This window comes from Sebastes umbrosus, chromosome 9 (genome assembly GCF_015220745.1).
Source record: "Sebastes umbrosus isolate fSebUmb1 chromosome 9, fSebUmb1.pri, whole genome shotgun sequence".
Classification (NCBI taxonomy): domain Eukaryota; kingdom Metazoa; phylum Chordata; class Actinopteri; order Perciformes; family Sebastidae; genus Sebastes; species Sebastes umbrosus.
In genome coordinates this window covers 26,876,922-26,899,642 of record NC_051277.1, presented here as the reverse complement: position 1 = coordinate 26,899,642, position 22,721 = coordinate 26,876,922, and the positions used below count along the sequence as shown (strand labels likewise).

The window sequence follows — 22,721 nt, the reverse complement described above, 5'->3', positions numbered from 1 at the left end:
TGGGTACTATTGTCCCTTTAGTATGAAAAGTACAGGAAACAATATGCTAGCCAGACAGTATTGTGTGAATTTAGTGGACTGTGTAAATAGGAGGATTCATTTGGGCTTTACTGGGTTAAGGTAGAGGTATAGGTTATCAAAATACTGTGTAGTATTTGAAAATCGTTCAACGAGATTCTTAATTACAATGTTCTTTGGTATTTGGTAATGGGGAAATTAATAACAACTGCATGTGTCCCAAATCTTGAGCGGCATTTTGCGGTGTCCATGAGAACTGACTCCCTTGCTGAATTTAAAAACTTCTAGAGCACTGGATTATCATTTGGTAATTTATGACATACTTGCTCCCATGTGTTTGCTGAGGCCTGTCAAGTAGCATCAGTATGAAAAAGCACTGGTTCAGAAGAAGAATGACATATAAATGACAAAGGATGGATACTATTACAGTGTCCTTTTAATTTTTTTCAGTTAGAAAGCAGATCATTAAAAACTGTGATTCATTAAAGACTGTTGTCTAGAATATTTTTTACATATATATCTGAATGATCGTATTACAGTACATGTAATTAGGATGTGTTACATGTCAAAGAATATACTTGATTATTGTGTGTGATATCACCCAATATTCTTTCAGTGGGTTCCCAGATTTCTTTGCCCTAGACTACCTTTAAAAGGGAAGGAGTGACTTCAGGAGGCTGAAATAGCAAGTATTACCTACATGATACAAAAATGGGAACGCAAAACTAATAGCTGCATTCCAGAAGAAGTTTGGTTACAATATTGTGAATTTCAATGGAAGATATTGAGCTCAACCTTATGGAGCGTGTTTGGCTGGAAGACTGTTAGTAGATTTTTTATTAAACCTGCTCAGAAGTCTCATCATTCAGGCTCTTCCAGCTGCTGGAGGAACTGTGGCTCCCAGGTAGCTAACCACTATCACCTGTTTTGGGCCTGTCCAAAAGTAAATTCTTTTTGGTGTAAGATTTACACAGAATTAGTTACTATATTTGGTACAAACATAGTTTTTAAGTGGGATGAACTACTGTTTGGTCTTCTACTTTCAACATCTACAAATATTAAAACAAAATACTTATTTGGAATATTGAGTGTAGCTGCTAGAAAAGCAATTACTAAGAAATGGCTTAAACCAGATACCCCATCATTAGAGAACTGGTATGATGTAATTTATGAAATATTTGTAATGGAAAGAATTACTTTCTCAAAGAGGCTTCAAGAAACTAACTTTGAGGAAATTTGGAAGGAGTGGAAAAAGTATATTTCCCCAAAACGCCCTATTTTTGTTTAATTTTTCTTTTTTTCTAAATGTAATTTTTTTTATTATTATTTATTTAATCTTATCTCACATGAAAAGCACCCCATGTTCTATTTGTGTGTGTTCTATAATTTCATTGTGAAAAGTGGAAAAGTTGGTTCACTTCATATTTGTATCTAATTAAGTATGTTTATGTAAATCTCTGAGTAAAACCAAATAAAGGAAAACCAAAAAATAAAAATAAAAGGTAAGGAGTGCCGTATATTTTGTGATAAAAGACCATAGTTATTTTTAAAATTAAAAACACATTATATGATATCACATCACCTAGCAGTCACCAACATATGAGATAACCGGGTGATTTGTCTTTTCGTCCTATTTATATATGATGTTATATGTTATTGCGGATTTAGAACAGATGATTTAGCAGTGCAACATTGTTTCATCATGAGTGTTTCTTGAACACTCCCCGCCCACTAATCCCCTCCTGTCTCCCCCCACAGTCTTATCCCAGTGTTGTTTGGCAACACTATATCATTGTATAACCACTGCTGATAACTTAACATCGATTTTTCTTCTAAATAAACAAACATCTCTCTTTATAACTGAGCCAACACTGGACACAGGCTCATTTTCTCTCTGACAACAGCACACCGCAGCAGACATGATGATGGGATCCCGCTGTCCGGTAATCCTGTGGCTGGCCCTGGCCGCCGCCGTGGGCTCGGTGTTCGGGCTGGGTGAGGACATCGACCGGCCTCTGTTCGGGCCTCCAGGCTCTCTGATCCGGCTGCAGGAGTCCGACCCCGGCCTGAAGAAGGCTCTGGAGTTCGCCGAGGAGCGCTACAACCGGGGCTCCAACGCCATGCACCTCCGCAAAGTCAGCCGGCTCCTCTCGGCCACCAAACAGGTAACAACACAACACCGGGGCACTTTAACATGTTTTTAACAATGATTTATTCACAGCATCTTATTTTGTCATAACAGACGTGTCTGGATAGAGAACGTGGGTTGTATAATGATTTGTGACATCTCAGTGAGAGTTTCTGAACAGTATGTGCTCACTTCTTTGTAAACAACAACAGTAGGACTGGAGGACATTTAAAGCTGAGTCAGCTGGACGGAGTTAGCTACACAGAGACCGGAAAGAAGAGGACTTACCTTCATAATAACGGCATAAACTGCTCACTGCGGTAGAAATGATCATTATGCATTACAATAAAAAAAAAAAATGAAAGAGTTCATTTTTTCTTTTCACCTTTCACAGACTTGTCATCAAGTTTGTGATTTATTTTAATTTTGGCACTTTTTTGAAAAAGTCTGTAAGGAAAAGGTTACAGGCAGCATGCCTCTCAATATGTTCATCTTTTCATTCTGTCCGGAAGTCATATCGTTGAGTTCAAGCTTGACACTTGTTTATCAGTACATCAATCTGTGCAGTGTTGGCTTAGTGCCATCAGAGTCTCTATGCAGCAAAAGAAGCATCCAGATACCACAACATAGTCAATATACATTAATAAAAAGCTTGGTCTGCCTAAATGTCATTCTGGTAAACACCTATTGAATGATCACTAGTGCTACTGCTGGACATGAAACAGACATTTCAGGACCACTATTTGCACTGACACTTCTATTTATCTATTTATTAGGTATTTATACAAGGAGAACTACTGGAGAGTCATTGGGCTTATATATAGTACTTTTAAAGACCTGATTGCCTTTATACTGCTTTTACTCTATTAATCATCCTGTCATCCACTTTTTATTCTGCTGCACTGTCGCACTCTGTTCACTGTGTTATGTTCTATGTTTGTGACTGTTTTTGTATGTCTGTGTTTGCACCTTGGTCCGCCAACGACATTTCGTTTTAACCATGTACTTTGTATGTGGAAAAATGACAATAAAGTTGAACTTAACTTGACCTGACTAGACTAGTATACTAAACTTTAACGCGATTAGAGTAATGTCTGAATAGGGCGCCTGGGTTAGCTCAGTTGGTAGAGCGGGCGTCCATGTATTAAGGCTTGGTCCTGACCGCGGCGGCCCGGGTTCAAATCCGGCCTGTGGCCCTTTCCGCATCCACTCTCTCTCTCCCCCCTTTCACGACTCTATCCACTGTCCTGTCATAAAAATGGAAAATGACCCCAAAAAAAAATAACTTTAAAGAGTAATGTCTGAATAAATGCTTTATTAAGGGCAATATGTCTTGTTTGTAAATAAAAAATGATCACTGTATGTGTGTATTTCTGTTTTCCAGCTGGTTAAGGGGATCCGCTACACCATAACAGTGGAACTGAGTAACACCCAATGTAAGAAATCCACCATGCTCAGGACATGTGACTTCTATCCCGAGTTGCAGAAACTCAAGGTAGGATGTGTGTGAGAGGGAGCGTGAATGAGGGAGAGAAAGTAGGCTATTGTCGTGGCTTTAGAAAAGCAGGTTTCCCTTAGACGTATGTCAAATTCCAAAAATGGGAATGCACATCTAAGTGTAGTTCTGTATGTTCAGCAGAGATGTCACGAGTCATCTGATCTTGTGACCTGAGCCTGACTTGAAGTAACCCCAAGCATGATAATGCCTCAAGTCAATATGCATGCTCACACAGCACTGACACATCAACTTTTTTGTTTGTTTCTATCTAGCCAAGGGGGTAAAAACAGGCGTCATCCTTGAAAATATAAAGACACACAAGAGACATCAATAACTTGCTCTCTTTCATGCTGTTAGATAGGGCTGCAGTGTTTTAAACACATTATTCCACTTATTCAATCAATTTTCAACACTCAGAATATATACTGTATGACTGTATGTTCATTTACTGTTCATAATATATAATATCTCTGTCCTGTGTATGTTTTTGTTTCAGACGGAGGTGTGTGTGTTCGAAGTGTGGGACGTTCCCTGGCAGGGCACCTCGACTCTGCTCAAACAGAAGTGCCAGCCTAAAGGTCAGTCAGCAGCCAAACACATTGATAATTACACATGTGAGAGTCATGGTTTGGTCCAAGTGTAGCTGAAGAGCACGGCTATGGTTCACAGTGAGTGACTGTGTGGTTACTCTGCACTGCATTTATTGTTACCCCAAGAGGTCTACGTTAACTGTAATCACCGTTGAACTACTGTTTATATGGTTTCAGTGTTATCCCATGATGCTTTGCTTCCACTGTAAAAGCAGCAGTATCATCCAGGATGACAGTGTTTCTGTCAAACTGGTTAAAATAATGTGTATACAGGAAATAATCTTGTTATCCATTTATTTATTTGTGCTGCAGAGAATAACATACTGTACCAAAAACAAATTCCACCAGCCTTGGTTGTGTGGCTAATAAACTGTTTAATCTAATCTAATCTAAAATGGGTTTTACACCAGATTATCAAATGATCTATTTGAATTGATTGGCACTTATCTTGCCAAGCAACCTTAACAAAGCAGCTTGGCATAGTCACAGAGGAAAGACTTTATGCAAACGTTGCCTTCCTTTTGACCATGTCTTGTTCTGTTCTGGCCTCAAACTTTTTATGTTGCTCTGTTATTATGTAACGCTAATGTTTACTAATCTAGTTGATAAGTGTTGCTTTATACCAAAGAAATAAACAAGGTAAAAGGTGAAATAGTGATGAGCACACCAATAAATGCTGATTTAGACTCAAAAATGGTTCTACAGCTTCCACGTATTTCCATTTATTTATTTACTTACTAATTTGAGTCAATGTACTTTTGAACACATGAAATATAGGTGAATATTGTGCACATTGACAAATAACACGTTGTCCTGTCTTTCTTATCAGTTGAACCTCAACAAGAAGAGACCAACAAGGTCATGGATGCATCCACTAGTCAGCCTCTGGAGGTAAAAATTATATAATAATCAGATCAATAACAGAACTGACAACAGTGTTAATATTATGTTCCATTGGTTATGTAAACTGCTATCACCATCTTAAACTTAAGATTGAAGATAAGACCTGTGTTGTTGATGTTGTGTGTTTGTCTGCTTTTTATCTGGCAGGAGTCTGTGGAGCTGTTGGGCCAGTTCAAGGAATTCATGGTTAAATACAATAAGGACTACAGCAGCCAGGAGGGTGAGTGTCTGATACAATGGTACATACCAAACATAGGAACATGCACAATGTGTTGCCTTCCTGTCTGAACACCCTGAACCCTTTATGTACTCACAGCCTATGTATCAACAATAAAAGCTCTTCATCCTATATGTAAACCTAAACATAAGGCTGAATATCCCCCATCCATTCAGCGCCTTTGGAAGTAGTTTATCATGCGTACAGATGCAACATAACCATGACAGTTTAATCACATGAATATGAATGCAGTTTCAGAGAATGAAAAGATAAACAGGTGTAGACAGAGGAGCTGTTTGTGTCTCAGTCAGTAAGTGGCAGATAATAGATTAGATAAGGTCTGACTGGTTGTTTGATAAAAGAGATCGGAGGCTGGAGTGATACTGGGTTTCTAGCTTTATATATTGGTTGATTTCTTGCTTATTGGTTTTTAAAATATTTGTATTATCATGGAGGAAATAAGGAGTCCAACACATTCCAAAAATCACTACAAGAGAGAGACTGAAATAAATAAATCAGAATCGTGTTTCCTGTCAAAACAACCCAGATCAACACACCTACCAAACAACATCTGCATGCTCATTGTGTTTTGCAACCATCACATAAAATGTAAAAAAATGAATAAACAGGGCAGTAAAACACTTTCATTGTCAAGTAAATATATAAATTAGGGGTTGTCAATTTATTATAATATTTAATCGTGACTAATCACATGATTGTCCATAGCTAATCGTGATTAATCGCACATTTTTTATCTGTTCAAAATGTGCCTTAAAGGGAGATTTGTCAGGTATTCAATACTCTTATCAACATGGGAGTGGGCAAATATGCTCCTTTATGCAAATGTATGTATATATTTATTAATGGAAATCAATTAACAACACAAAACAATGACAAATATTGTCCAGAAACCCTCACAGGTACTGCATTTAGCATTAAAATGCTCAAATCATAACATGACAAACTGCAGCCCAACAGGCAACAACAGCTGTCAGTGTGTCAGTGTGCTGACTTGACTATGACTTGCCCCAAACTGCATGTGATTATCATAAAGTGGACATGTCCGTAAACAACCTAAAACTCACAAGTTGTGTTAATGCGTTAAAGAAATTAGTGGAGTTAAAACTAATTTGCGTTAACGCGTTATTATTGCGTTAACTTTGACAGCCCTAATGGAAATATGTGTTTGTTTGACCTTTGATCCTGCAGAGGCAGATCATCGTCTGCGAATCTTCCACGAGAACCTGAAGACTGCTGATAAGCTCCAGTCTTTGGATCAAGGGTCAGCCGAGTATGGAGTCACCAAGTTCAGTGACCTGACTGGTACGTGTTGCTTGTATTTCCACACAGTTTCCAAAGAGGAAATTCACCTTCTGCTTTTCATGTGTTGCATCAGCTTTTCTTCAAAAATCTTCTCAAGTAACCCGAAAGTTTAACTGCTCTTCTTCTGTTTTTCTCCAGAGGAAGAGTTTCACTCTACATACCTGAACCCGCTACTGAGTCAATGGACTCTTCACCAGCCAATGAAACCAGCCGCTCTGGCCCGAGGCCCCGCCCCTGCCAGCTTCGATTGGAGGGATCATGGAGCTGTCAGTTCTATTAAAAATCAGGTACCAACAAACAGATTTAATTATAGGGCAGTCACCCTAAATGAATAGCATGTTACTAATGAAAAATTATACCTACCGCCTACTTCATGCTGATTGCTGGGTGTATGTATGTGTGTTTCTCGCAGGGTATGTGTGGATCCTGCTGGGCATTTTCTGTGACAGGGAACATTGAAGGCCAGTGGTTCCTGAAAAACGGGACGCTGCTGTCCCTCTCTGAACAAGGTAACACTCACACACACACACACACACACACACACACATATATTAAAATGTGCATAGACCTGAACAAACATACATTAGATGATTCAATAATTCAATAACTTTCTCCTGCAGATTAAAAAAAGCAGTGTCTATATTTGCAGATAAAAGCCCTGATGTGATTGGTGCATTGATTTGTCCTTCACAGAGCTGGTGGACTGTGATGGGCTGGACCACGCGTGCAGAGGAGGCCTGCCGTCAAATGCTTATGAAGCTATTGAGAAGCTGGGTAAGAAAGACACTAAAGAAAATACAGCTATTTATTGGTTCTGAGCAGCCTGCAAAAGCTTACATGTGATTTATTTTGTTGCTGAGCCTTTTAATCTTCATCTTTCATGTGTTGTTTAGGCGGTCTGGAGACAGAGACCGACTACTCCTACACCGGGAAAAAGCAGAGTTGCGACTTCACCAGCATGAAGGTGGCCGCCTACATCAACAGCTCTGTGGAGCTGTCCAAAGATGAGAAGGGTGAGTGGGCTGAGCGAATGGAGAGGGAATGAAGAGGAGAAAGCACTGATTAACATGTCCACAGAAAATATTACTAAAATACACACCAAGACGCTCTTTTTTTTTATCTGAATAGACTTAATGAATGGTAATGACACCACTCCAATGATTTGTCATTCCCGAGTTCAAATACGAATACTTAGTTGAGATTAATGGGTGTTGCGTTTGCAGGTATATTAACTGTAACTACAAAATTCTGCCGTGTGGCAGTTTGAAACAAAGAACTGTTAAATTGACTTGTTTTTTTGTTCTCATCAGAAATTGCAGCTTGGCTGGCTGAGAATGGACCAATCTCTGTTGCACTGAATGCCTTTGCCATGCAGGTAAGCAGTTTTATCCACCACAGCATGACACACACTGCCATCACCTCCATGTAAAGTATACATAAAGAGATAACAAGTCAAAATTAGGGCTGTCAATCGATTAAAATACTAAATTGCGATTAATCGCATGATTGTCCATAGTTTTATCTATTCAAAATGTATCTTAAAGTGTGATTTGTCAAGTATTTAATACTCTTCTCAACATGGGAGTGGGCAAATATGCTTGCTTTATGCAAATATATGTAAATATTAATTATTGGAAATCAATTAACAACACAAAACAATGACAAATATTGTCCAGAAACCCTCACAGGTACTGCATTTAGTATAAAAAAAATATGCTCAAATCATAACATGGCAAACTCAAGCCCAACAGGCAACAACAGCTGTCAGTGTGTCAGACTTGACTATGACTTAGAACCCATTTTCATTCACATATCTTGAGGTCAGAGGTCAAGGGACCCCTTTGAAAATGGCCATGCCAGTTTTTCCTCGCCAAAATTTAGCGCAAGTTTCGAGCGTTATTTAGCCTCCTTCACGACAATAATCGCACGTTGCGTTAATGCATTAAAGAAATTAGTGGCATTAAAACAAATTTGTGTTAACACGTTATTAACTTTGACAGCCCTAGTCAAAATGCTTCTTATTTTCACTAGACTGTGATCATCAGCATACAACCACATTTTATTAATTCTGTCTTTTTAAATGTCTGTAGTATTACAGGAAGGGTGTGTCTCACCCTTTGAAGATTTTCTGCAACCCCTGGATGATCGACCACGCTGTGCTGATGGTGGGATACGGAGAACGTAAGTGGTTTTATCCTGTTTTAGCCTGGCTTCATTTACCCAGTCCCTACTCTTGTATTAATGTTTCTGTGCTTTCAGGTAAAAATATCCCATTCTGGGCCATCAAAAACAGCTGGGGGGAGGATTATGGAGAACAGGTAAGACAACCCCATCAACTAACAGTCTTTGTTGTTTGTTTTGTCTTTTGAAAGAGACATAAAATTGTGTTGGGTTGCACCATACTGTACAAAACTAACTACTGCTTTGTGTGTGTTTTCTCCCTCTCTCATACAGGGTTACTACTACCTATACAGAGGGTCCAATGCGTGTGGGATCAACAAAATGTGCTCATCTGCTGTAGTCAACTAAAGCACTAACAGCACATATTCACACACACACCATCATGCTACATGTTCCACAATTGCCAGCCGACCTCAACGTTACATTAGTCACTCACACATTTGACCCAGAATGCATGATGATTACATACAGACACACATAAAGTCCTACTGATGTTACTTTTCCGTTAAACCAGACTAGTGTTCCACCATCATACCTCACACCTCGTGTCCGTTTTACTAAAAACATACCAGCTCTAATAAAGCTAGCTTTGCTGTGGAATTTTACAGTGATTTTAAAGTAGATTTTTATGTGCACATTTCATTCCTGCAGGTCATAATGATTGCTGTGTTTTAGGCAGTTTTGGATTTATCTCGTCTTTCCTCACAGTACCTGAGCCCACGCTTGATGAAGAGCGTGCACTAGTTGTAGTTAGACTTGTGTCGTGTGAGTTTTCTTTGATGTTTTGTTACTAGTGTCTATGCTAATGCTACGTAATACTTGAGAGGGGGTTTGAAAGATGGGGGTTTTACCTTATTGGTCTGCACAATACTTCAAAACTGCAATATAATTGTAAAAAACTGCCGTAAGACAGTCAGAAATGAAACAAGGTTGAATAAAAAAAGTGTGGAATCCTATTCTTTGTGTATGATGTTCAGTGAAACTTTATCAATTGAAAATACAAACAAATGCAATATAACTGTGATTAAATTCAAATGTCTATAATGACTTTATTCATAAACCACGATGAACATGAAATTACTAAAATGTCATAGTGACGTAAATGAAAAGTAAGTAGAGATAACATTTTACTCATAAACATACACTCCTATTATAGTGAATGAATTTGTTTGTGGTCTGCTTATAGGTATTTAACAAGGAATATGATGACATTTGAAAGGTGACATTAAAGAAAATCTTATTCAATTCACTTCCATTTCAAATGGCTTTATTGGCATGTCGTAACACTGTACATATTGCCAAAGTATATTCAAATTATGAAAATGTACTCTTATTAAATTATAATATATCTATATATATTATATATTAAAATAAATTATTATATATTATATATAAATATATATATATTATATTATATTATATTATATATATTAATATATATATATTACATTATATATAATATAATATGATATAAATTCTCTTATTTTATACCCATGTTACCTTGTACCCATGTGAGTTACCTTGTACCCATGTGAGAACAGGTTGGCAACATTTAATGCTAGTGATCTTGAATGTTGCTCAAATTGAGAGAAAACAAAACTCCATTTCCCACAATGCAAAGGCACTGCTCCGGAAGAACTAGTCCTCTGTTGTTAAACAGTAGGTTTTAAGGTACAAAAATCTGATTTTATGAGCTAGGCTAGTAATAATATAGTCAGATAATTAATAGCAATTGACGCTGTAGTGATGTCTTTATCTGAAATGAGTGTAATTCTAAGCCATCATCGCATGTCTCGTTAGCCTACTGATAAAAGAAAACACAGCGACCTTTATTTTGAAAAGGGTAGACCACTTGACACCGGAAGTTGACAAGAGGAAACAGGAACACATGTGGCTCATCTTTACTGCTCAAATATCCCGAGTCTCGTCTTCAAAGTCACTTTTAGCCGCTGTCAAGCTGCCCAGAAACACTCTCTGTTCAAAGACATACCATTACTCTGTTCTGTCTTTCAAGGTAATCAACGTTATGTGACGCTAACCTGCTGACGTGGCTGATGTTAGCAGGAATGAGCTAATGTTAGCTTAGCAAGCTAAAGCACTAGTAGTAGTAATGTAGTAGCTAACTGGAGGAAGGCAGCTGTTTGTTTACGTTTCTAGCTGACCAGCATAATAAGTTAAGGGAATATGAAAGTGTTGTTATTCGTCCAACCATCATTGAAATGACTGTAGCCAAAGGGTTGTAAAAGTTGCTAACCTAACCTAGTGTTCATGATAACTTGTCAGGTTTGTTTTTATCTTCTGTTCTAGTTTAAAGTCTCCCTGATGCACCGTGATTTGACTATAGCTGGACTTCCCAGTAGTGTGCATTACTGTTTAATATCTCTTTCTCTCTCTCCCTCTCTCTCTTCCCCCTCTCTCTCTCTTTCCCCTCTCTCTCCCCTCTCTCTCTCCTCCTCTCTCTCTCTCTCTCTCTCTCTCTCTCTCTCTCCCCCTCTCTCTCTCTCTTCCCCTCTCTCTCTCTCTCCCCCTCTCTCTCTCTCTTTCTCTCTCTCTCCCCCTCTCTCTCTCTCTTTCTCTTTCTCTCTCTCCCCCTCTCTCTCTCTCTTTCTCTTTCTCTCTCTCTCCCCCTCTCTCTCTCTTTCTCTCTCTCTCTCTCCCCCTCTCTCTTTTTATCTTTCTCTCTCCCTCCTATCTCTCTCTCTCTCTCTCTCTCAATTCAATTCGCTTTATTGACTAGCAGGTGAACAATATTGCCAAAGCGTCAATTCAATAATAAATAAAAACAAAAACATATATATATATACAATTCATTAAGCAAATTACGATATATAGATATTTAAAAAGAACATGTATATGCTGTGTGTACATGTAAATGGAATAAAACAATAAAGAAGTAATTCATGTTTGTTGTGTCAGTAAAACAAACAAATACAAAACAAATAATGACAATATATTGTAATATGAAATGATAAATGTTAAAAATGTGTCTCTCTTTCTCTCTCTCCTTCTTTTCTCAGCTGGCGAAGGAACCCGAAGCTCACCGTTTATAATGTCACAGGCCACCAAACGCAAACACGTTGTCCAGGAGCTTCTTGGAGACTTCGTCACGCTCACAGAGAACCAGCAGATTGTGAAGGTGAGCTGTGTATATGGACTTCATTGTGTTTAACGTATTGACAGTAAACAACCACCCACATTACAGCAAACAGCGAGACATTTTCCTCACTCTGTCTCCATCCTCCACCTGTGCACTTGTAGGTTACTGGTAGCCGTGGCAACAACCTCCATGAAGCTGTCACGGCCCAGGGTGTGATTTTCCTGGTGAGCATGCCCACCAAGTTCCGCAAGAACATCTGGATCAAGAGAGGTAAGTGATGGAGTGGGATCATAAAAAACCTCCACAGAGCTACTAGAGATCAAAACCTCCAAAGGGTACCTTTAAATATCGTCCAGGCTAGGGCTCAGAGTAGGGAAACAAGTGGCAGCATTTCACAGGGAAATGCCATATAAATGTGCCCTAATAGTTTTTATTAGTTAAGAAAACAATTAATTGTTTTTTGTGGTTCTTGTTTCCTTAATTTTGTTTTGGTTGTTGCAAATGTTTCTTTGTATCTCTGCTATGACTTGCTGATGTTCCTATATTTTGTAAGGATGCATATATTTAGTCATGATGTGTTTTTTGAGCTACTTCAATCTTTGTATATATACATATATATACTAGGGCTGCACAATTAATCTAAATTTTATCGAAATCGCAATATTGCCTACTGCAATTTTCAAATCGCAGAATGAGGAGGAAATCACATTAATTTGTTAAAGGTGAAATGTGTGTTTAAATACCATTTTCAAATAAATATTGTCTTGCTGCAGAGATGTCCTGGTGTACACATCATATTCTACAAACTTAAGAAAACATCTTTGTTTGGTACAGTTCTTAACAAAAATCCCAATAGGTTTTTCAACGAAAATGAGAATAATGTAAAAATGATTACCCCCTCTAATATTGCAAATCATATTGCAATATCAGTCAGAATAATCGCAATTAGATATTTTTTCAAAATTGTGCAGCCCTAATATATACATAAACTCACTGCCCAATGTTACATTGTGTATAAGAAAATTCAAATAAATACTTCACTATATATATATATATATATATATATATATATATTCGTTTTTATGAATTATAAACTATGAAAAATGCACTCCAAATATATTATCAGTCTGATATCTTTTAATTGTCTCCAGAAATATATTATCCAAAATTGCTTACATATGCTACCACAATGTCTATACATGTGGGACTTAAGACTCAATGTTTAGCTGGTCTGCAGCAAATTCTGTTTTGAGAGTTTAGTATTTGACGCTGTTTTGAGAGAATAGTTATTGTTGTAATATTAATAGAAGGGGCCAATATCAGTCTCTAGTGGAGGATACTGGCTATAATTACCTTTTTATTTTTTGATCCACATTTCATATGTCTTCTTTCTGATCTCAAGGTGACTATGTGATTGTGGATCCAATTGAAGAGGGAGAGAAGGTGAAGGCAGAGATCAGCTTCATTCTCTACAAAGATCAAATTCAGCACCTGCAAAAACAACAGCTCTGGTGAGAGACACACACACACACACACATACACACATAGACACACATAGACACACATCACACGACAAGCGACAAGCATCATTCTGTCAAGTATAACTGAGTGTGTTGTGTTTTGTCCTCCAGGCCAGAGGGGTTTACAGAGGAGCCGTCGGAGCAGGACAAGACAGTCAAACAGCAGGAAAAGGAAGGAGAGACGGAGGAGAGAGATGAGGAATTCAGTGACTCTGAAGACGATGAGAGCGACCTCTTTGTGAACACCAACCGCTGCAACTACCAGTACAGTGAGAGTGAGGAGGAGGACAGTGAGGAGGAAGATGATGATGACAAAGAAGGAAGGACAGAAAATGGTTCGTAGTGGCAGCACTGAGGACGCGGACAAGAGACAGTGTACTCTGCTGTGCTGCTACTATCACTGACTGAATGATGATGATTTGAAATGACGGTCCTCGTGCAACAGCTCGCTCTGGACGTTAACCGGCTCGGCTCATTGAATGGACTTGAACTCAGTGCAACTAAAAAATCTTGCTTGTTAAATTGATATAAACCAAAATCTGTGATGTCAAACGTGAACTGAAATCTAATAAGAATCCCACGTCAGTTTGAAATTCTGTGGGATCAATTTTCTGCTGTACTTTCATCATCTTACTGAAAATGTGTCACAAACTCAAGCATGTTTTTATTTTGACATCCAGTGCAGCCATTACTATTGCTAGCACACTACAGGGTATTCAGTATACCCAGGCCATACTGTACATTTGAAGGCTAATGTTAATGTAAACGGTTTTATCCAATCGTCCTCCTCCATAGGACAAAATAAATCCATTAGAAACGCACAAAAATTGCATGACTCAAAACCTTGTCAGTGTTGACAGAACACATTTTTTGTCATGTTTGATTTAAAAGTCTGTGGTGTGGTGAGAATTTAAACACCTTTCCAGTTTGACCAGTCCTCTGAAGGATATTGTTCTAACCAGTTGGATTGTTTTACAGAGCTCCTGTAGTGCCGATTGTATTGGTTTGATTTTCAAATGAAAATGCATCCGATAGCCTCTGTGATTTTTACTACGCACCGAGAGATCAAAATGCTCTACTTTCAGTTCACCTGGTTTCACGTTGTACTTGATAGTTGGCCATTGTGAGTGACTGCTTTGTGCCTCATCTTTTTCTGACATTCCTTACCCAGTTGCTGATTTTGGTTTGTGTAATGATGAACATTTTGGAAATAGATTAATTCTCATTAAGCTGTGTTTTTCATCACTTGAACTTGACATCATCCTCTCCACGTCTTCCACTTCAAGAATTCAACATCTTCTTAAGAATGTCTTTTTATTTTTATAGAAATAGTTATGCAGAAAGCATGGATATGAAAGTGAACTAACTTTTTCCACATGTACTACGTATAAATTCCCAAAAGATGAGCTCACAATATTTGACATAAAGCCATTGAGCAGTATATCTGTACCGCCAGTTGAACCAGTTCTACAGGGACTTTTTACTGGATATGTTTTGCCCCTGAGGCGTTAGCGGAAACGTAAAGTTATTGGGACAACATACTTCAAAGACAAAGGGGGGGGCTGAGTGCATAACTTTATTCTTTTTCTGTTTGAGTGGTTTTGTATGTTAAGGAAGCCCATAACGCTGTGAGCTAACTAGCATTTTAGCTGAAAACGTTTTTATTAAGCAATAATACATTTTAGGAATGGTTCTCTTCAAAGATGGTTACTATTTTCTGCATTAACACATTTATAATAATCTAGCAAATAAGACGTGATGAAATTGGTTATTGTGCATAAATAACTACTAGGTCTGTAAGTCGATTGAAATAAACTGGGGAAAAAAAGTTCGGAAACTTGTGTTTGGTGGATTATTTCTCTGTTACAATGCTAATTGGCGGGGTCAAAGTATGGAAACGACGCGGAGAACGCTATGCTGATTGTTTCACCGATGGAGTAACAGCTTTTGGTGGGCATGCTAATAATTCATTGGCAACCCAGATGAATTTATCAACATTTTTATTAGATCCTCTTCTCTCCTGTGGAGATGCATTTTATTATTCAAATTGTATGTGTAAAACCATAGCATTTTGATTAAAACACTTAGAACCAGGACATCTAAACAATTCATGGGTGAACATCTAAAAAAGGTGGATAATACCAGATGCATTGGCTCATGGAAGCTTCCAAGTCCCTGACTCATTCTGCCTCTCAGAGGGCTATTGTTTTTTTCCCTCTGTGCTCATTGGGAAACACTTCTGTCACACATGTAGAAGGCTACAAACGCCCCTTTTTTATGTAAGACTTCAGTTTTGTGTGACCACAGCGTTGTGCCTGCACTGTGCACTCCAAACACCTGGATTATCACATGGATGGATGAAGGGTGTTTATCTGCATTTGCTTTCATACCTTCACATTACTTATAGTTTTATAGTTTAAGTGTCTGTACTATTTGCTTGAGCAAAGCAGAAAGTAAATAAGTCAGTTGGGTGTATTGAACATTTATTGGGATATGAAAGAACCAGAACTACAGAAATGCACAAGAACATACTTTACTCATTCATCCCATTAGCTAAACAGTTGGAGCAGACTATTCACTTTTAAACCTCACTGGAAGCTGATTGGTTGACACCAGCAGCACATTCACCTCCAGTTTCAACACTGCAAAACTTGCTCAACCGCTGTAGACTCTAAATCATCTTAACAATGGCTCCCTTAACACAGTTGCTTTGAGCATATACTTTATGTACATGAATAGAGATACTTTGAGATTTTACTATAGCCCTTAAAGGGAGATTATGTAACTTTTTGAGGTAAATACAAAATTACAAATACAAAATCTAATTCATAAGCAATAGGACACTATTGTTCAATTCAATACACTCAGGGGTTCTGCTGCTACAGCTTTACCTGGTCTGATATGACGACTAGCTTACGGTGGTTAATGCAGCTAATGTTATTTGCTAATGTTTTTTTTTTTTTTTTTAATGGCAATCAATGGTCTTTCAGGCAAAAGGAACACTTTTGAAAGTAACTTTTGTTAACATTATAAAAATATCTAATTTGTTGTAAAAAGGCTAAAATACGTAAAAACATTGGTTTAAAAAATATTAAATATCGTTCAGGCTGTAGGACCCCTTAGGTTTTCACATTGTTTGGTATAATCAAATATAACCCTGGAACATGGATGCCTTGAGTAAATAAATACAGTGTATAAATACAGTGTCACGTCTTCATGACTGACAGCAGCTCACCACAGACTGTAGCGACAAAACCGCTTAACAAAGAAACTTTGGATGGCCTTACAGTTTCTCCTTGCCTTTCTGTCTCGGGAGCACATCACGACACTCTGCCTGAGTCTTTTCCACGTCGGCCCACAGTTTAACCACCTGCTCGGGGCTTCGTTTGTGGACCAATAGGATTTTGTGATACGAACACAGCTCCTCCTTTTTCTTTTTGGGAAAGTCAAACGTGAGGAAGGCGGGGTGGTGGACTAGATTAGCGTTGAGCCGAACCATGCACATTCCCACATAAACGTCGTCGATGGGGAACAGGTTGACCCTTTTAGACACGTGGTGTAGGCGTTTGATCAACAGGCCTGAGTACACCACCCCTCCGCCGCCTGCGTACACAGGATAATGGCCCTTGTAGAAGCTTTCAGGGATAAAGTACTTGGACTCTTTGGCTCGGCTGGGTTTGGCTGAAACTATGACATCTCCAACCATGAAGTCTTTTATGGTCTCGTGTGCTTGTGGTTTCTCCAGCTGGTCCCGAAGGTAGGTTATCAATTTCGGGGTGTTGACGAAGACGTCGTCGTCCCCCTTTAAGACGAAGAGAGTCCGGTTGCACGAGCGCGAGAACCAGCTCCAGAACAGCACATCTTTCAAGGTGAGGTTGAAAAATGTGTCGCTGAAGTCCCACTGCAGGATGTCTCCGTAATGTTCACTCTCCATCTGCAGGAAGTCAGACATACCCATGGGCAGCATTTCAGTGTTTGCTTTGGCGAGCAGGAACACCCTGCGGACGTATCCTCCACCTGCCACCCATCCCGCCCGGCCCCAGGTCTGTCGAATGGCATGCCGGTTCTTAAAATTCAGCTCTGTTGACTTGATGGCCAGGAGAAGGAGAGGGGACTCCGTCTCATTCTTTGCCCCAGCTCCACATCCTCCCTCTGGCTGGATGAGGGTTGGGTAGTCTCTCCTTTGCATGTGGGTCACAAACTTCTGTATCTGCTGCGGCAGCTGCTCAAAGGTTTCCTTCATGCTGTCCACGTTGGTAACTTTGGAGAAACTTTGCTTCAGTAGGGACTCATAAAAGCTACCATTTTCTAACCCCGTCGCGGCGTTGTCGGGGCGCAGAATGGGGTTGAAATGGCGGTCGACATTGAGCTGAAGACGGTTCCAAATGGCGTCCCCATGCAGCTCCCAGAAACTTTTAGGGAGTGGGGCGAAGCCTGTGTTACGCAAAGTCCCCATGGCCACGAAGTGATTAGGTGGCGGGCCCGCTGGGGTCGATTCCCTATTCATGTCCATACACAACATGATGAAGGAGTAGACGAACAGCAGGGCCAGGGAGATGCATGGTGTGCACACACAGATCAGCACTCTACGCCAGCGACAGTAGCAGCGCGCCATTCAGCTGCAAACACAAAAATAGTATGTTAGTTTGGACAAATCTTAAAATCTGTGTATAAAGAGATGTTTCTGGGTACATGATCTTCATCAGCAGATGGATTTTGCCCAGTTGGAATGGAAATGGAAAATGGTCAAATGTCCATTTCTCTAAGGACTTGTGTATCTACAATTCCATTACAACTGGGCCAGATCAGCTGCAAAGAGGACCTTGTAAGAAGATTGTTTAGTCCTGAGGTTCTCAAACTTTTTGGGGCCAGCGACCCCTTATAGGGGAGAAAAAGTTCCAAGGACCCCCCTTTTAATCATAACACCAATTAAGCATATGCATTACTACTATTTGTACTCTTAGATTTCATTGGAACTATTTGTAAACTAAAACATTGATAAACAGAAACACGTTTCATTTTGATTCATCTTAAGATAAGATGATCCTTTATTAGTCGCACAGTGGGGGACGTTGCAATGTTGCATCTGTTTTTAAAGTGTGTTTGCACATTCTCTATTTGTAATGTTACCAATATAAACGTTTTATCTTTCCAAATAAACCTGCAAAAAGATCCACCTGTGGCCTGTTCCATCTGTTATAAAGTAACAAACCCAGTCCCAGTTCATTACATTATCAAGCAACTAGCAAACTAAATGAAATATAATCTCATTTTATGATATTTGGACAAGCTCTTACATTATCAAACAGTTGTCACATGCCCAGCTGAAAAACTTGAATAGCCCTACAAATCTTTGCTGGGATGGCAGAGTGAGTGAAATATACATTTCAGTCTTCAGAAGTGTCTAATCCTTTTGTAAATGTAGCCTATATTATCATATTAGATAACACAATGTAGTCTAATATATGATAATTGGGTGCTGTAGATAAAAAGAGGAAAAAAGGTTAATGTTGATGAATAGATCTTGTAAATCTGTACAGTATGTTGTCTGTTTTTGCATACATTACAGCTCCATACATACAACAAACATTTTATAAAGCTAAAAATGCTTACCCGTTTTAAGTGAAGACTTCCACATTCACTGAATACTTGTCCGTTTTGATATGCAAAGCTGGTGGTCCATGCTAGTAATCCAATGACTCCATTATCAGCTCATTTTATAGAAAAAATTAAAGAAAGATTCCCTCTCTCACAAGTCACTAACGGTGAGTCAAGATTCTTTCTATACTCTAACCTAAAGTCATCTGGCCTGCTGACAAATGAGGTGGCTGTCGTACCTGCAGATTTGTGTAAACAATGAGCAGAAGTTCCACAGACAGTCGGGGGTGCGCACAAGGGATACACCCACTGACAAAAAGAGAGCAAACAGGAATGACATGTTCTTCCTTCACCGGTGATGAGAAAAGATGGAATCAGACAACAACAATACAACGAACGATAAGAGAGAGATCTACATATGAAGCAAGCACACCTTTATCTGTTACTGACTCATTGTAGCTGATAACTTTTCCACAACAAGTGGCAATATGTACTCTCTTCAAACAGGTGTTACTCTATAATCTCAACCTATTAATCCGTGTACACCAGCCGAGTGAAACTTGTACAGAACAGGTGTAGCGGCTCATTAATTATTAGGTCTCGGGGCACTGGAACATCTCCTCCCAAGACACATCATTTCATCACCCCCAAGGCCATGCACTCATCAGGTAAAACAGGACGTGTGACGAGGAGACTCGAGTGCTTGAAATGCCTGAAGGATGACAACTGGCTGGAATCCTGAAACTTTTGTGTTGCAACACTTCTGGTAACAATGAAACCAGCTTTCCAGCTGCCGTTAGATGTAACAGACTGGCAGTAGTTTGAGTTCAATAAGCATTAACATAACATGTAGCAATGATCGCTAGCATTTAAAATGGGTGACAGCAGTCTAAATTCAAAACATTGGAGCCGTGGTCCGTCCGCTCCTCCGGTGTGACTGATAGCAGTTAGTATGTGTTAGCGTCACATTTAGGGTGACCAGATCTCAACAAACCAAATGTGGGACTAAGAGTATGTTTATGTGGGACAATGTGGGACACGTCACCAAGGCTGAGAGGTAGTCTACAATTTGGATATAATGTCTATCTAACTTAAATAATAAACATTTCTATTCTGCCCCTTATCTTGTAACAACTCTATGCTTTGCCCGAATGCATCCAGAGATCGGCACATCTCTTTTTGAGCCGCAAGTTTCTTGTGAGACTCACATGAATTGTGTCGCTTCATGTCGTACATTTTCTATTTCACAACCGAGAACACTACAATAGATTTAATTTGGGTATTGCAGCATTACTGGGAGTAATTCTATATTAAAAAAATGAGGGGGGGAGGGGTTGCAAAAAAAGGCGGCGGTTTGATTAACCAGAAATCACAATGAACAAAGAAGAACAAAATGTCCCATGTAACTGAAAGGTATAATATGTAACTGTTGGTTCCTGTTTGTAACACACCGCATGCAAAGTTGAACTCACCTCCACAGCTCAATGAGCCGAGAGAGAGAGAGAGTAGCAATGGTGGAGCGAGCTGTAGAGTGACTGAAGAGAGGGAGCAACCTTGGTGAGAACAAAGCAGCAAATCGGAGAAATAAAACATTATTTTCTGATTGTTTCCTGGCGGTTACGTTCTAAAAAATAAAACGAACTCCGCACAACTCTGCTGGAAGATGCCGAGTTGCCAGATTTTGAATGAATGCAGGTTTCCTGTCTACTGGCCAGGCTCAGTGTTGCTCTCGTCAAACTACAGACACACACTGATCATAGCTGCACTCACAGCACAGAGAGGAGCAGGGGGATCACTGGGACACATACACATAGCACAACCTGTTCTCATCTGTGAAATACAGCCACATTGTATCTAACAGAGCTAAAGGGGGACTTCTGGGTCGGTATCAGAAGCCGAGGGGCCGAGGGATATTTTTGTATCAGTCCATACATTGTTTTTTAAGTTAATTCTTGCATATTATACCTTTAACAAAGAGCAAATAAGATGAAAATACCTGAAATACCACCTCTCTGCAAGCTGTCCCCAGCAGCAACTCCCCCGCAGTCCTTGGCTGCATGGCTTTATATATCCCCTCCTGGCCCCGCCCTAATTGGAATGAACCACTTCATGGGGGGTTAGGAAAACCAGAAAGGAAAAAATTCACACTGAAACCTGTTTTAAAACCTGAAGTAGTGACATAGCTAACATTTCAACATAAATATTTCAAGGCGAGCAATTATTAATAAACTCTTCCCTCCTAGGATGAATTTTGATGCTCCCCCAGCCTTAATGAGTCAGCAGTGTCTGATCACACAGAAGGAGTAAGAGACTACAAGGCCCTTCCCTTCTTCTTCAGCCCAGATCGCCCATGACAACAATGACACTACTAAAAAGGGAAAATCACAATTAGTGAGCATTACCAATGTGAATTACACACTACACAGATCCTCACTTAAATATGGTCAAGAAACACCATTTCATTTTATACATCTTAGACATTATATTAGCAATAAACCTACTAATTGATGGCTCCAGCCCGTGTCTAACAAGGCCCAGGTGGCCTGACTAAGCCTGATTATGCATCAGTTACTTGCTGCAGGAAATATAGGGAATCTGGGCATGGGAAAAGAAATGGAGAGGCGAAGTCCCCTTCCGGTGGACCCCATGGGACCTTATTTCGGAAAAAATATGTACGGCAGTCAACGGCGAGAGAAAAATATTTTTGGATCCCATTTGAATTGAGCCATGAATCACACATATGATGTTTGTCAATTTAAAACATAATTTTGAATGTCAAGAAAGTAATTTGGTCAGTTTGATTTAAGTAAGAAATATGTCTTCCTGTGGGCATTTCAAATTCCATTTTATTCAAAAAGAAAAAAAGAAATTCTTTACACCACTGCTCTAATTGTGACAAAACTTGATAATGCATTTCTATATTCTGCACTATAGAATATACAGGAATGAGTCCTGAAACCTGGACATGAGTTAGCATTTTAGCACTTCCGCTTCCATCCTTTTGAAAGTCAATGTTTTTTTTTAATAGGTTTTTAGTTAGATGTCTGAAATAAGGTTTATGGTTAACACAAGCTGAAAAGATTTTAACTTTTTGTTCTACGATATAAAATACATCAATAAATATCCCACTCGTGAATTTTGAAACAATTATATGTCTTAAAAAAGGTGGTTGCTAACAAGTGAGTTGTAAACAAATGAGTTTACTAAACGTCATCACACCAACCCATCCGCCTTTACAGCCTCGTTGTGTATTAACGTTAGCTTTTTACTTCTGGCGACTGCATTTACACTTCAAAATCATAAAAGTGGTGTTCATTTGTAAAGATTATTTTGCTGAACAAAATGTGTAAGTATCATAAACATTGTTTTGCCACAGAGCTTATTTTCTGCAATAATCCAAAACCCAATGGAAAAATCCCATTGGCTTTTTGTCGAGGGAATCGGGGCGATGCTAACTTCCTGGTTGGCCTATAAAAATACTTCATCCATGGAACACTCTATTGTTTTTCTTTCAATCATTTTTTTAAAGAAACAGTGTGTAAGATTTAGCGACATCTAGTGGTGTGGTTGCAGATTGCAACCAACTCATTAACCCTCTACTCACCCTTCCCTTTCCAAGACTGCGGTTAACGTGAGCCACCGAGTGTG

At 39.1% G+C, this 22,721-nt stretch overlaps 3 protein-coding genes and 1 long non-coding RNA gene across 5 annotated transcripts in view; 3 read left to right on the top strand and 1 right to left on the bottom strand.

Moving 5' to 3' along the window:
* Nucleotides 1–1,772: 1,772 nt before the first annotated feature.
* On the top strand, nt 1,773–9,814 carry ctsf (cathepsin F). Its single transcript, XM_037780168.1, has 14 exons — nt 1,773–2,183; nt 3,531–3,641; nt 4,141–4,222; nt 5,064–5,125; nt 5,285–5,357; nt 6,564–6,677; nt 6,816–6,964; nt 7,090–7,186; nt 7,371–7,451; nt 7,571–7,690; nt 7,988–8,052; nt 8,768–8,858; nt 8,937–8,995; nt 9,132–9,814. Exons 1-14 carry the CDS (start codon nt 1,938–1,940, stop codon nt 9,204–9,206), a joined length of 1,425 nt encoding a protein of 474 aa, XP_037636096.1. The 5' UTR covers nt 1,773–1,937; the 3' UTR covers nt 9,207–9,814.
* An 885-nt stretch (nt 9,815–10,699) lies between these two features.
* On the top strand, nt 10,700–15,307 carry eif1ad (eukaryotic translation initiation factor 1A domain containing). The gene is made up of 5 exons (XM_037780970.1): nt 10,700–10,872; nt 11,876–11,994; nt 12,117–12,225; nt 13,358–13,466; nt 13,587–15,307. The coding sequence occupies exons 2-5, from the start codon at nt 11,908–11,910 to the stop codon at nt 13,816–13,818; spliced, it is 537 nt and encodes a 178-aa protein (XP_037636898.1). The 5' UTR covers nt 10,700–10,872; nt 11,876–11,907; the 3' UTR covers nt 13,819–15,307.
* A 110-nt stretch (nt 15,308–15,417) lies between these two features.
* The window catches only part of LOC119494466, a 30,260-nt gene continuing 22,956 nt past the window's right edge, over nt 15,418–22,721 (top strand). Inside the window, exon 1 of the long non-coding RNA XR_005208218.1 lies at nt 15,418–16,424. This is a non-coding gene — a long non-coding RNA (uncharacterized LOC119494466). The remainder of the gene's footprint in view (nt 16,425–22,721) is intronic.
* On the bottom strand, nt 16,614–21,227 carry LOC119494465 (N-acetyllactosaminide beta-1,3-N-acetylglucosaminyltransferase 2). Of its 2 annotated transcripts, none has more exons than XM_037780353.1 (2): nt 21,070–21,227; nt 16,614–18,094 (listed from the first exon to the last, which is right to left on the bottom strand). In XM_037780353.1, exon 2 carries the CDS (start codon nt 18,088–18,090, stop codon nt 16,759–16,761), a length of 1,332 nt encoding a protein of 443 aa, XP_037636281.1. In that variant the 5' UTR covers nt 18,091–18,094; nt 21,070–21,227; the 3' UTR covers nt 16,614–16,758. The 2 variants fall into 2 exon arrangements, with proteins under 2 accessions (XP_037636281.1, XP_037636282.1); XM_037780354.1 differs by having other exon boundaries at nt 16,614–18,091; nt 21,070–21,226.

Bases quoted from the DNA above. Each gene is read 5' to 3' on its own strand.
- LOC119494465 (XM_037780353.1), bottom strand. From the start codon at position 18,090: ATGGCGCGCTGCTACTGTCGCTGGCGTAGAGTGCTGATCTGTGTGTGC.
- ctsf (XM_037780168.1), top strand. From the start codon at position 1,938: ATGATGATGGGATCCCGCTGTCCGGTAATCCTGTGGCTGGCCCTGGCC. The intron at 5,126-5,284 runs GTAAAAATTATA...TTTATCTGGCAG, and splicing joins CCACTAGTCAGCCTCTGGAG to GAGTCTGTGGAGCTGTTGGG. The intron at 8,053-8,767 runs GTAAGCAGTTTT...AAATGTCTGTAG, and splicing joins TGAATGCCTTTGCCATGCAG to TATTACAGGAAGGGTGTGTC.
- eif1ad (XM_037780970.1), top strand. From the start codon at position 11,908: ATGTCACAGGCCACCAAACGCAAACACGTTGTCCAGGAGCTTCTTGGA. The intron at 12,226-13,357 runs GTAAGTGATGGA...TCTGATCTCAAG, and splicing joins GAACATCTGGATCAAGAGAG to GTGACTATGTGATTGTGGAT. The intron at 13,467-13,586 runs GTGAGAGACACA...TTTGTCCTCCAG, and splicing joins CTGCAAAAACAACAGCTCTG to GCCAGAGGGGTTTACAGAGG.